The sequence below is a fragment of the Myotis davidii genome, unplaced genomic scaffold (genome assembly GCF_000327345.1).
Source record: "Myotis davidii unplaced genomic scaffold, ASM32734v1 scaffold197, whole genome shotgun sequence".
NCBI classification, from domain to species: domain Eukaryota; kingdom Metazoa; phylum Chordata; class Mammalia; order Chiroptera; family Vespertilionidae; genus Myotis; species Myotis davidii.
The window spans coordinates 2,808,397-2,822,911 of record NW_006291549.1 but is presented as its reverse complement, the minus strand read 5'-3'; the positions used below and the strand labels follow the sequence as shown (position 1 = coordinate 2,822,911).

Genomic DNA, 14,515 nt, shown 5'->3' with positions numbered 1-14,515 from the left:
GCTCCAGCCCTCCCCTGCTCACTGGCCAGGGCGGAAAAGGCACCTGATTCTCCGATCATGGCTGGGGGGCAGGGCAAAGGCCGCCTTTGCCCTGCCCCCCAGCTCTTAGCTCCTCCCTGGGTTTCCAATCACTGTCAGTGGCAGGGGGCTTCTTCCTGCTTTCCCTTTCGCCTCCCTGCATTGTGCCTATATATGCAAATTAACCGCCATCTTGTTGGCAGTTAACTGCCAATCTTATCTGGCAGTTAACTGCCAATCTTAGTTGGCAGTTAATTTGCATATAGTCCTGATTAGCCAATGAAAAGGGTAGCGTCGTACACCAATTACCATTTTTCTCTTTTATTAGTGTAGACTGACCATCTTCAGAAAAGCAGCTTTCTGAGTATACAGTGCAGGCTATTATGATAAGTTGGATTAGAAGTTAAAGCATTTAAAAAGAGATGGAAAGGCAGTAATTTGGATCTATCTGTTGTTATACACACTATCTGATGCAGGTCCTCACAAAGACTATGGGGGAGTATTTTATTACCATTTTTCAAATGAGTAAACAGGCTCAGGAAGGTAAAATAATGCACTGAGGTTACATATCCAGTGAGCAGGAGACTATACCAAACTCTAGAGAGCGTATCTTTTGTACTACTCTACACTAGCATTGCCAAAATGTTGTACAACCAATGTATAATTTTTAAATTTTTGGAAGATATGCGTCCCTAGGAAGCAAGGTGATAATTCAGTCTGGTTTTAATCTTTAAAGGAGATTTCAAAACATAACTTTGGAACCAATAGCAATATATAATGATTTTCACTGTGAGAAAATATTAATGCCATGCAAAAAATGTTTTTTCCTTCTTGTAAATAAACAAAATTTATGTTTTGGCAATAAGTTTCCATAAACATGTTGACAAATAACCATTTCCATTTTGATTCCTGTGTATCTCATTCAAAAAGAAGTCATTGCTTAAGTTAATATATAATGCAAAAGAGACTACTCTTTGAATGATACTGAGGATGAATGACAAATTATGTGTATAATTTCTAAGCACCTAAGCCATGAAAAATGATAAAAAATCAAATGGTAACCTTTTATTTTCACTATTTCTGGGGGAAAATTAGGGAAGAAAAATTGACTCATTATGAATCACTGGGGGAAAAAGTAATTTTCTTCTTTTCTCTATATCTTCTTAAATTATATGACTCATTTTCAAGTTTGAATAAACTGATTTTAAAAATTACATAATCTATTTTAGAATAACTTGACATTTATTTGATCTTGATATTTTCTAATGAAACCTAAATTTCCACTCAATTGCAACCTGAAGCTACATCACAAAATAGGATATATAATGCAAAAATCAATGAAATGATAGCTTAGCTTGTTTCTGTATGAAAACATTTACAGATGGTAGGCATCTAGGAAAGCATCAAAACTTCTTTAAAGTCCATTTTTTTCTTAAATATGTGTATTTACATGTAGAAGAAAAAAATAGTCTTAGAAACAACAGAGAATACTGAAAAGAGTTCTGGGCCAGAAGAAAAGAGGTTATTTTTGGTTGTGGTTTGTCATCGGGGTGAGCTTGGTCCTGTCACTCAACTTCCCTAAAGCTCAGTTTCCCTGTAGGTAACATGGAGATGTCAGCATCTGTCCCCCTTCAGCAACTGCCATGTGGCTAAAGTCCTTTATTCATCCAACACTTGCTAGGGTTTGTTGTGTTTTCTTATGGAGATATGAAGACAAATACGATTTAGTCCCTGGCCCTCAAGGAACACAAAGTAGAAAGATGTAATGCCAACAGGAATGTTGGGTTGTATCACAGAATGCTTCTGGGTGGAGAAAATACTGAGGAACAGTTGTAAGTTAGTGAAGTGAATGGAAAAAGAAAAGATAATAGCATTTAGACAGAGGGAACAGCATTATGCAAAGATAATCAGTTATGGGATTGCAAGATTTGGTCATTTGTGAGCCATTCAGTTGGTTGAAACTGAAGAGGAAAACTCACAGGTGAAGTTGGAAGGGTAGATGAACCCAGATTATTGAGAGTTATACATGCTATGCTATGGGTCTGCATTTTATCCCCAAAGCAATGGGGGGGTGGTGGTGTGGAGCAATGCAGCATTATGAAGAGAGGGGTTCCAGTTTTAGAAAACTCACTCTGAAAGCAACATGGCTAATCGATCAGAGGCTGGAAACTTATTCAGAGTCAATATTAGTTCAGGTGAGAAATTCAAAGGACTAAAGAAGGAGAAGAAAAAATAGTTTTAAAGGATGATATAGATGTAGAACTGACAAAGTATAATGTCTAATGAGGGGTCTAGGAGATGGGGAAATTCATGTGAATCAAAGTTTTCCGAGTCAGCTGGGTAAACATTGTATTATTTAAGATAAGAAATCGAGAAGATAGAGCAGGATTTGGGGATAGACGGGTCCAATTTTGGACATGTTGAGCTCATTGTCTCTGTTGGACATCCAAGTGATGTGCAGAAGGCAGATGGATATATGAAATGCATTCAACAATGCCATGAACTATTCAAATGTGCATATTACTTGAATCATATTCTATACTTTCAGTATGTGTATTAACTCTCCAATGCCTCTAGGGAAATTAGCATAAATGGTTTATTCAACAGTACTCTAAGAGCTTCAAAATATAAAGATATCTCTCCATTTTTTACTGTACAGGCATACCTCGTTCTATTGCGCAATGCTTTATTATGCTTCACAGGTGTTGCGTTTTTTAGAAATGGGAAGCAAGACCCTCCACCAGCGAAAGGATTATGACTTTATTGTGATACTTATTTTATTGCAGTGGTCTGGATCTGAAACTGCAATATCTCTGAGGTATGCCTGTATTTGCTTGTTTAACTACTTACAGCATCATTTCTATTGTGAGCTATCTCTTATGGTTTATAGCTTCTTGCTCAAGTTCATGTGGCTGGCAGGTGGACTGGATTTAAAAAAGCTACCATGCAGATGGAGGCAGTACAGTACTCTGGAACCCTTCTTCCATCCAACCTCACTGCCTATCACATTTTCCTATATGCATTCTTACTTTCAGCTGCCCTGGGGTCATGAAGCCTTAGCTTAAATCAAATGTCCTCTGGCTCCAGGTCCCATGATGAAAAATTTATGGAGTCCTGGACACATTACAAGTTTTACAGCTTTACAGCTGAAATCCTTCAGGTCCTTCTGACCTACTGAAGGAAAAAATATGTTTTATTTTATTGTGATTCCCAAATGTTCTTCTAGTGTGTACATTTTTTCTTACAGAATGTGTATGTTGCTTCCAGCAATGTGTTTTATATTACCTGCAAGAGTAGGGAAGCTCTGATAGAAGGAAACAACCTCGTCTTGTTGCCAGTACAAGGGAAAACTGAACTTGCAATTGGAAGGAAGCATGATCAAGTCTATGGATCATTAGTTTGTCTCTCTCTTTGACTAAGAATACCTTATATGAGTCAGTGACTATACCCTAACTTGTTTTAAAATCAGTTTGTATCATCCAACTAATGATGTCTTGGCTTTGTGAGTGGGGTCTTTTTATTAAAACACACACACACACACACACACACACACACACAAACAATTTTCTTAGGACTTTAAAAAAATCATATATTCTTGTAAAGTCCAGAATTAAACATCTCTTGGATAATTGGCTTTCCAAATCTCTGTCAAAGCCTAAAGCTCTCTCTTCAGGAGATTGTAAACATCATCAGTTTGGAGGGGGCTTGAACACAAGATACCTAAATGGGCTTACCTTGACGATGAAATCTGCAGTGAGCGGTCCAGCGATACTCAGGTTCTCTTTGCCTGGATATTTCTGGAATTCCACACTAGAATTGTCCACAAGAAAGATGCCTGGAGAGCTCAGACTGTTTTCACCTTTAGCCCCCTGAAGGGTTTTGGTTTCCAGATCTACAGAATCAAACACATGAAGAGAAGAGAAAGATGTTCCCATGGTTGCAGTAGACCACATGCAAGCACTTTCCATGGAACAGAACCTAGAGCTATATAAGGGGAAGTATCAATCTTTATATGGCTAACACAATTACAATTAGGATATAAACAAAATATATAGGCACACTGGATCACATAAGAGTTTATGCTGCAAATGAAATTATTTTAAAACTCATTATCCAAACATTCAAGTCTCCCTCCAAAAAAATCTTTGATTCCCTGGATGACCTCATTTGAGCACTCCCCCTGATCACAATCCTATTCCTTTGACTAAACCATCTTCCATACATATTCATTGATTTCAGTATTCACAGCCCTCAGCCTAGAATACCTTACCACTTTCCTTTTTACTCCATGAGATCCAGGGTGCCTCACTGAACTCCTGCAGTACCTGTGTGACTTTATATTCATGAATTACCTTGTATTTATTTATGCTTTCTGGTTATTTATTTTATGTGTGCTATCTTTAAAAATGAAGAAAGTCTAGTGACTTAAGGACAGAGAACTAACTGTCCGTTTTTTTCTCTTTCTTTTTAAAATCCTTCTTGATACTTCATTTAATATTATGTGCATATATGATCTTTCTTAAGAGTTTAGGACAGAAAGAAGAACTTCTTGATTCCTGGAACATTCCAAGCTGAATCTGGCCAATGACCAAGTCTGTGAATCATGTTTTCTTGTAGGAAATTAAAGCCTGCTGGGAGGATGATAATTATGACATGTATTTCAGAGCAGGGGAAGTTCTTATGTGGTTGAGAGGGATTTAGAATAACTGCCCGCTGCATAAGGGTATATAGATAGGCTAAATCTAACAAGGACCCTTGGTTTGGGCAGAGGTTCTTTAGAAGAAAGATGGGGAGCCTGAGTGAATCTCTAGGTCTTCTACCCTAGATTCAATCGGACCGATTCCTTTCTTAAATGTTTTACAGATTGGGGTTCTGTGGTTAAGAATAATTTCAAGGTGTCTGGATGTACTAAAGTGCCTAAAGTATTTACACTAAATTCTTCTAGATGTTGTTTAAGTCAAGTTCTGTACTGCAAGGAATACCAATAGGGGGAAATGTTGGTGTCCAATTAAATGCCCATGACCCTCAAGTGAAGTCTGTGTATCCCTTCTCTGGGAGGAGGTCAGATTGCCCTCCCCTGTCCCAGCACAGAGAGGCCCTCCCAGAAGAACATAAGGCACCCAACAAAATATTCGAGTGTAGGAACTACAGTTGTCATCAGAGGAGAGTAATAGCACTGCATCTCCTTCCTCTAGCCTTCATTCTTCCAGCTGCCTTACATGTGTTTACATGCATTTATGGAGATATCTCCAGGATGTAAGTTCATTTAGTTTTGGAAAAATCTTGGAGTTCTAAGCTTAATGTGAGCATCTGGTTCAATTTTATCACCAGGCCTCCTAGTAACCATCTCAAGGTATTCTGATGAAAGATGAGCTGGACCAGACCAGACTGCCTAGTCTTGTTCTAGTTTGGCCCTAAATTTTTAAGGTTGATCTCATATTGGAGCAGCTGCTGGGAGTGAAAGGCAAAGGGTTGCAAGAGAAATAGGGCATCATTTACTCACATATTCATTCTGAATTATATTCCAAATACAAAAGAAAGCAAAAACTTTGTTAGTTATACATATGTTATCAATAGTGTATCGACTGAGGGGGAGGGGTTAATGAAGACTCCATTTTGCTTTTCATCATCCATAAATATCATTTGCAATTTTCATCTACCAAATCCTTGGGACAATTAAAGCAAAGAAGGCCAATTCATCAGCTTCCTAGTGATCACATAATTAGGGAATTTGGGAGGCTAATACATTTATAAAAATAAATTTTCCTCTTATATCTATATCCCTTTGGGTTCTTTCTTCCACAGTGAGGAGTCAGTCCCCAGGTGGGTGATGGTCTTGGTCTGATGGATTTTTGCCTATCCCGGCTCAGAAAAATACTGTTTTTGAGTAGAGTTGTTTCACCAGCAGTTACCTCTGTCCAGCTCTCAAAGGGAAAAACAAATCATTTAAATGTTAATAGTGAACACATATATATCATCCTTTGACATGTGAACACTATATTTTTGGGGGCTGTTCAGGGCTAGGAAAGAACTTGAAACCATATAAGGTGTCTTATCAGCATCTTTTGGCTTTGCCTGAACTGTACCTTACTTATTCCTTTACTTCACATGACCCTTCACATCCCACCTCTCCCATAAAATGTACTTATTTTTATTTTTAGAAAGAATATAGTAGGCTATCTGAACTTTCACAGGCTCCAATTTGTCTTCATCTTGTTTGTCTTTCTGGAATGATTTCAGTCATAATCCAATTGCCAAAAGACAGGGCTTGCTACCTAAATTGGTTTCTTAGGCATGTGTGTGGGTGGGGAGAAAGAGCAGAAGATGATAGATGGCTTTGTCGGAACCGGGAACAATTGAAGTGGAGATCAGAAATGCCTGAGGGATCAACTGAAGTGAAATCTTCCGGGGGAATTGAATTTTGCAGAAAACACTAGCATATCCTCTCCTCCCGGTCCCCTGGTTCACAGCCCATAATTTTCTGTTTGTAACTTAGAGGTCTGCGTCTAAGCAGCACTAAATGATATTAAAAAAAAAAAAAAAAGACATGGCATGCCTGAAGGTCAGTCTTTGTACAAACTCCGGTGGGACCATGCTACTCTTTGATCTTTGGTCCCACCAGAGTTTGTATATGATCTCCCCATTAGTAATCCCAAACCCAATAACTATCTTCAAGATATTAGGACCTATATTGTCTTTAATACATGGGATGCTTAATTTACCAAAATGGTTTTCGTTAAATGCCACAGGGGTAAGGTTGTTTAGGGTTTCTATGTTCCTCTGAATTGATACAGTAATGAAACGCGAGAAAAGGAAGAATGAAAAAGAGAAAGAAGGAGAGGGAAGGAAGGTTGGAAGGAAGAAGAAAAAAATGGCCAGAGGCGAGGTAAGAAAAAGATGGAGATTGATTGGAAATAAAGAAGACAGAAAATGAGAAACAATATTCACGAAAGCATAAACATGTGCTTACCTCAGGAACAAACTACGGGAGCATCTATTTTGTATTTTTCAGGATGACTGTGGTTAGAGATAATTACCGGAGAGGTTTTTTTTTTTGCTATCTAATTAGGCAACCAAAAGATAAACAGAAGCATTCAAAATATCATATTATGATAAAGTGGAAAGATTTGTACTTCTGTATTTTAATCTATTCTGGGAACAAAAAATAAATAATAATGCCTAAAATTCCCAATACCCAAAGGAAAACAACTAAGTTTACTTACACAAGTGATCAGGTCCTTTTAAGGTAAGGTGAATGTGTCTGCTTCCATAGGGAATGGCAACCACAGTGTCATCCACTAGAGAGAAACAAAGCAAGGTCTTAAAAGCAAATAATTGGGTATAAAGTTACTGATGGTCTCCTATTAAGGCACAAACTTTCATACCCCTACCACCCAACCCCCGCAAGATGACAATCCTTTTTTTTTTTTTAATCTTTGAAATGTGAACACCAATATTTGGGATTCAAGATTTTTACTTTCCTCAAAATAAAATATGACAGAAAAGCTACTCACTAGGTCACTCATGGAGATATGACCTTTAAAAAATATGTGATTTTTGATATATGAAAAAATGAATTTGCAAGTTTTCATTTCTAATTTTAAATCCTGGTCTTATATTGCCAATTTTCTCTAGATTAGCGCAATTGTGTTAAATTACAGAAGGAAAATAAATTCTAATGTTCCCAGGGTGACTTTATTATATCAAAATCTGGATTTCTCTCCAGGAAAGTAACTGTCTTGGATAAATACAACAGATTAAAGAATAGGGGAAATAAATGTTTGCTTACATTCTTTTAGCCCCTCTAGGGCAGAAACCATGCCTTCCAGTTCTTCAATATCCTTTACTCTAAATGCATTCAATACTGAGTGTCCCATCAATGGTCATTCACATTTCCCCCACACACCCTCTCTGTGAGCCTTAATTATAGATCATTTAAAAATGGATTACTTTTTACAAAAGTAATTGAGCCTAAACTCAATTGAAATTGAGCCTAAACTCATTGGAAGCAATGCCAAAACCTACATTTTTAAAAAACTGAAGGTATAGTACATGCACTCCAAACACATCGCTGGCCTTCTTATTTAGAACTTCACTTGTGACAACAATACCATATATTTACACAGCACTAAGGAGTTTCACTTTCACCTGAATTATACTACTTATTCTTTCACTCAAAACTTGCTAATAGAGGCCAAGAAGATACCACCATCCCCACTTTATGATGAAGAAATGAAGCCTCTGAGAAATATAATGAGTAGCTCAAGGTCAAAGAACAGACGATAAGGACAGCAGGTATTTTAAACTCACCAGCAGTCAGAAGCTCTGTGGGATTCTCTGTTTCAATATTATACATTATCATTCTATCACTGGAAGAAGTTAGTTTCAATAAAAGAATCTCAAAAGATAGCCAATTTCTCTGAACTTCAACATATCATCTTGTCTTTGGGTTAATTTAATTTCAATAAATAAATAAATCTCAGAAGTTCCCTAACTTCTCTGATCCTTAGTTTTTCTGTTTGTAAAAGAGGGAAAACAACACTTACCTATAATGTTGTTGTTATTAGACAGATGATATAGATATATACATATAGATATACAGGTGTATAGGCTAGAACACAGTATTTTGTGAATATAATTCTTTCCTCTCTATCCCAAATACCCTAAAAACATGAACTGAAAGACTGTCTATTTTTATGTTTTTAAATGCCTCCAAGGCCCTACCACATAGCCAGCTGAATGGAAAGAATTACACGCCTTCAATCTCTTCCCCAAAGAGGTTACATTTATCAAGTTCTCTGCAATACTGAATATTCTACTCACACTACAACTTCCTAGTTGTTTTTAATGTCATATATCGTTAAAGAAAAGTGAATTTTAGATAGCTTAGGGTTTGTGGATTATAAGAACAAAACACATAAGGATAATATAGAAAAGGAATAAAGAATGTTCAGACTGGGCCCACAGAGCTCTACACGCCTTGCATAAAGACATGGATGTTTAAGTTTACAAAAGAAACTCAAAGCAGTTAAAACAATGGGATTTCTAGAAATAGAAAGTCTTTGTTTATCCACAGGTCAAGTAAAGTGCAAGCAAGAGAGAAGCTTTCTGTTGGCAGCAGTCTCCTGACCCACACACTGCTCAGGCGGCCTCCCTCTTGTTCTGCTGAGAAGTGACTCACATTCCACGTGCCGGGGCATTGGCCCAGCTCTAGGCTGATGCAGTAACCTTTGCATGCTCCCTGAGGAAGAGGCAGAGGAACCTCCCAGCCTGTTGGGGGAAGAAGGTAAGGTGGAGTGTAGACCAGGCAAGAATGAAATATCTGATCCCCTCTACTCTTCCCTGGTCAAAGAGAATGTGGAGCAGCTCAGGCTGGTGCAAACTTGAACTGTCAGCAGCACACAGCCCCAGAGACGGGAGAGTCACGGCCTAGTCCAGTGACGGCGAACCTTTTGAGCTCGGCATGTCAGCATTTTGAAAAACCCTAACTTAACTCTGGTGCTGTGTCACATATAGAATTTTTTTTGATATTCACAACCATAGTAAAACAAAGACTTACATTTTTGATATTTATTTTTTATATTTAAATGCCAAAATAAAAAATAAAAAATAAAAAATAAATAGAACAAAATAACTTTTAAAAAAGCTATCAGCCATTTCTACTTCTGATAAAATTGCTTATGAATATCCTCAGTCTCTTTTCTATAAAAAATAAAAATAAATGTTGTGAACATTAAAAAAAAAGAAAAAAAGAAAAATCAACCAAAAAAATGAGTTCGCGTGTCACCTCTGACACGCGTGTCATAGGTTCGCCATCACTGGCCTACTCTGTGGTTCTGTAAAGGGTTAACGGACAACTGGCAGGTTATCAGGCAACCAGTAAATTCATTACTGCACAAATGTTTTTGAGTGTCTCTTAGGGCCAGGTTCCACTCTAGGTACCAGAGACTCAGTGACGAACAAGACAAAGCAGCAGCAGCCCTACAAGACGGTCCATGAAAAAGGGACCTAAAATTAAAAAAATGTGTGGAAAATACCCACATTGGTTAGTTTCTTAGGAGCCCTGAGCCAAACAAACCCATTCTACTCTGTGTGTATCCCAGTGTGTCCCTAATGCATTCATGCAAGGAAGCTTTCGCTTACATCTTATCTGTTAACACCAGCTGATACATCTCAGAACACAATCTAATATATGATGTTCTTAATTTGATAAAAAAATTAATTTCATTTTCTGCATGTTGATAAAAAGCCAGTATTTGAGTTGTATATGTATTAATAATTGTCTCACTTGACAATACATTCTCAATGATCAGGGGTGGATTGGGGGATTCTACTGTTTGGTACCTATGATAGTACTGTGCACAGAGAGGTGTGACATCTGAGAATGTGTGAGCAGTCATTTTCATCACCTGCCCCTCAGTGATAAATTCAATGGGTATGGCTGGTGAGCAGGGGGCTATATCCTCTCCTTGCACAACCCTAGGGGTGACCTTTCCTTCAAAAGCACACTGCTCTATGATCAAGTGCATCCGCCCTAACCTAGTCTGACCCAACCATGATGACGGTCTTCAGGACATTTTTCCAGGTTATTAATCTACAACTCTAAAAGACCTGCTTCAGAGATCAGGTAACCTCTTTCTCCATTAAATTGACAAGGTTTCCATGGGAATCACAAATGTTGTTAATTCACATACGTGGGTTATAAATACCTTTTTCCAAGAAAATTGTTCTCAAGGATTGTACCTAAAAGATTTTGTCAAAAAAAATCTACAGTTATTGCCCTGGCCAGGTGGGTCAGTTGGTTGGAGCATCAGCCCTACCCCAAAAGGCTGCGTCAGGGCACATAACTAAGTTGTGGGTTCGATCCCCAATTGGGGAGGATATAGGAGGCAACCAATCAATGTTTTTCTCTCTCTCTCTTCCTCTCTCTAAAAAAAAAAAAAAAAGCAGCACACATACATATCTTCGGCTTAGGTTAAAAAAAATTACAGCTAGCCCTGGCTCTTTTGGCTTAGTGGTTAGAGTGTCAGCCCATGGACTGAAGAATCTCGGGTTCAATAAGTCAAGGGCAACTAATCAATGTGTCTCTTATTCATGTTTCTTTCCCTCTCTTTCCCCCTCCTCCCTCTTTTTCACTCTCTCTAGAAATCAATGGAAAAAATATCCTCTAGTCAGGATTAAAAACAAACACACAGCTATATACATCTATATTCCACATATTTCTAGCATTTTAGATTAATTTTTAATCTTTTCACATATGGATTTTTCTGTATGATTCATTGCTATATCAGAGAAAGGTGATAATAAAAATGATAAGTTTTGAAAAGACAGGATTTCCTGTTCTGATATCTGAGTTTATCTTATTTTTAGACCTGTTGATAAGTGCATGTTTTTAAAAGCTCTTTGCTTTAAACCTTTGGGGCTGATACTCAATCTTATCATTATTATTTTTTTGGTGAAAGAGCCATTGTTAATAGAGTTGGCTACATATAGTCTGCCAGTCTTGAGGAGGTTTTAATGGTATATTTTTTCATCTTCATGCCAACTTTATTACTCATAACATATACCCAATAAGACAAGATGAGCCCTTCATATCCCTTCTCTTCTTAGTTTATCAGTGATTGCACAATGGAGGGTGTATACTGGACAGGCCAAACAAGATGCTCCCTCCCTCTGCCCCTGTTTTTTCTAGATCAAAAACTTTGGAGCCATCCTTGATTTTATGCTTTCACCCAATCAGTTAGAAAATCCTATTGTCACCAGAGTCAAAAAGCCATATTTCACAGATTCTACAATATTTCACATTTTAACCTACATGAAATCAGAATGTATCTCACAGTCACTGGTGCCTTATATTCATTCTCCCTGAGGGAGGCAGTAATCCTGCCATACTTATCTTTGTCCGCACAGACACTAATATCAAAACAGCCAGTATCAAACTTGCAAAATGGGTGTCAGCTGCTTGGAGAAAATTCCAATAGTAGAACACATTCATTTAACCTCTGGGAATCAAATGGTTAGGAGAGTGGTAGGGAGATGACGAATCAGAAGTACTAAAGAACATCCTCAAAGTGGGAGTCAAAATCTGGCTAGTTCTACATACATAATTGGAACCTGAATTAGGCTCCCAGCACCAAGACTTGGGCTTTCTGCCAAATGGAGTGGTAGGGTCCAGGCTCAATCTCTTGTCTGAAACAGCCAAAAGGTCAGAAAAAAATATATGAAACCATGACTTTCAAGATACAGGATATCAAACAAGAAGGTCAGCGATCATTGAGAGTCAAGAAACAAAGCAGGTAAGTGTTAAATTGCTTCACCTTACTGCCATGAGAGACTTTCTAGGCGATAGCTCAGGAAGTGGGCACTCAGAGCCCATTGGATTCCCTGAGTTGAGGAGACAAAGCTGAGACTTCAAAATCAAGGTGGCTAGAGTCCGAAGGGCAGATTACCAGAGAGAGAGAGAACTATACAGAGAAATGTCTCAAGAGATTTAAGAGTGCTCCCTACAGATATCCAGCAGCACACTCACACCAATCAATCATTACAATCAGTAAGTGCATGTGGAGAAACGACCTGAGGCCAGAAAAGAACCAGGCCGGTAAAGAATTATAGGGATGAGTATCTGCCACACGTCTAGGGCCTGAATAGTGTCTTTTCCCATTAGCTGGGCTGTCATTGGACAGTGAGCGCTGAGAAGGGTCTTGCCTCAATGCCGGGGCACAATTGGCACTAGCCCAAACGTGGCTTTGGTCCCAGCTACCGAATTTTAAGATCCAAAAGGATCAAACTGATTTTAAGTAACTTAACTGCTTCCAGAACAAAATTTAGAATATTTAGAGGAATACAAAAATACCTAGTATCCAGCAAGATAAAATTTGCAATGTCTGGAGTCAGGTCAAAAATTACCAGGCATGAAAATTAAACAACAACAACAAAATACAGCCCATATAGAAGAGAAAAATCAAATCAAAACACAGAAAAGGCATTAAAATAGTTACTATAACTGTATTCCATATGTTAAAAAATTAACAATAAAAACAAAACAGAGCAAAACAAAAAACTCCAGGCCCAGGGAATTTCACTGGTGAGTGTTACCAAGAATTTAAAGAAGCAATAACATCAATTCCATATAATCTCTTCCATAAACAGAAAAGAAAAAAATCATTTTCCAACTCATTGTTTGAAGCCAATATTACACTTGTATCAAAACCAAAGACAGCATAAGCAAAGGATGCTATAGACAATGATCTCCCATAAACATAGATGTAAAAGAAACCTCAAATAAAATGCTATAAATGAAGCTCGGTAATCTATAGACAGAATAATACACTATGAACAAATAGAATTTACTCCAGGAATGCAAGACTTTTTGAAATCAATTAATATTACCATCACAAAAGTCTTAGAAAAACCACATGATCATATCAATTGAGGCAGAAAAAGCATTTGACAAAATTTAACATACATTTATGATAACGACTCTCAGCAAATTAAGAATGGATAAGAACTTCCTCAAGGTGATAAAGAGCATCTATAAAAACAAACAAACAAAACAAACAAACAAACAAACACCTACAGCTAACATCATGCTCTGTACTGAGACTGAATGCTTTCCCCTGTAAGAATGGACATAAGGTAAGGCTATCCACTCTCACCACTTCTGTTCAACATTGAATTTGAATTCCTTGCCAGTGCAGTAAGGCCATAAAAATAACTAGTGGTTTATAAATTGAAAAGGAAGAAAGTAAAACCATCCTGATCTGTAAATAACACGATTGTTTATGTAGAAAATCCAAAAACTCATAGAACTAATAAGTGAGTTTGGCAAGTTCACAAAATACGTGGCCAAGAATAAACTAGCAACACTACAAAAACTGAAATAAAAAATACAATGTCATTTATGAGGTATAAATCCAACTAAAGCATAAAGAGTATGTATGCTTAAAACTAAAAAAGACTGATGAAAGAAATTAAAGAAGACTAAAATGAAGGGAGAGACATGAAGTATTCATAGGTTGAACAACTGAACGTAGTAAAGATGTCAATTCTCTCTAAATCAACCTGTAGAATTAAAATAATTTCAGTCAAAATCCCAGCAAGATTTTTGGTACATATGGGAAAAACAGATTATAAAATTTATGAGGAAAGCCAAAGGAATTAGAATAGAATAGCCAAAATAAGTTTGAAAAGAAGGAGAAAGTTGGAGAAATCAAATGATCTGATTTTAAGATTTACTTTAAAGCTCTAGTAACCAAGATAATGTGATACGGTGAAGAGATTGGAATAGACTCTAGAAACAGACCCACACAGAAATGGCCAATGAATTTCTGACATCTTAAAAGGCAATTCAAAGAGAAAAGGTTATATTTTCAACAAATGGAGCTGAAAAAAATTGGACATCCTAATAAAAAAAAATCAACCTAGATATAAACCTTACACCTAATACAAAAATTAACTGGAACTCGGTCGTAGATCTAAACATGAAATGTAGAATTCT

At 37.3% G+C, this 14,515-nt stretch overlaps 1 protein-coding gene across 1 annotated transcript in view; it reads right to left on the bottom strand.

The window, feature by feature from the left end:
• The window catches only part of ADAMTSL1 (ADAMTS like 1), a 393,380-nt gene that overhangs the window by 243,805 nt on the left and 135,060 nt on the right, over positions 1-14,515 (bottom strand). The window contains 2 exon segments of the mRNA XM_006764922.2: positions 3,753-3,910; positions 7,242-7,316. Coding sequence (XP_006764985.1) covers positions 3,753-3,910; positions 7,242-7,316 — 233 coding nt within the window.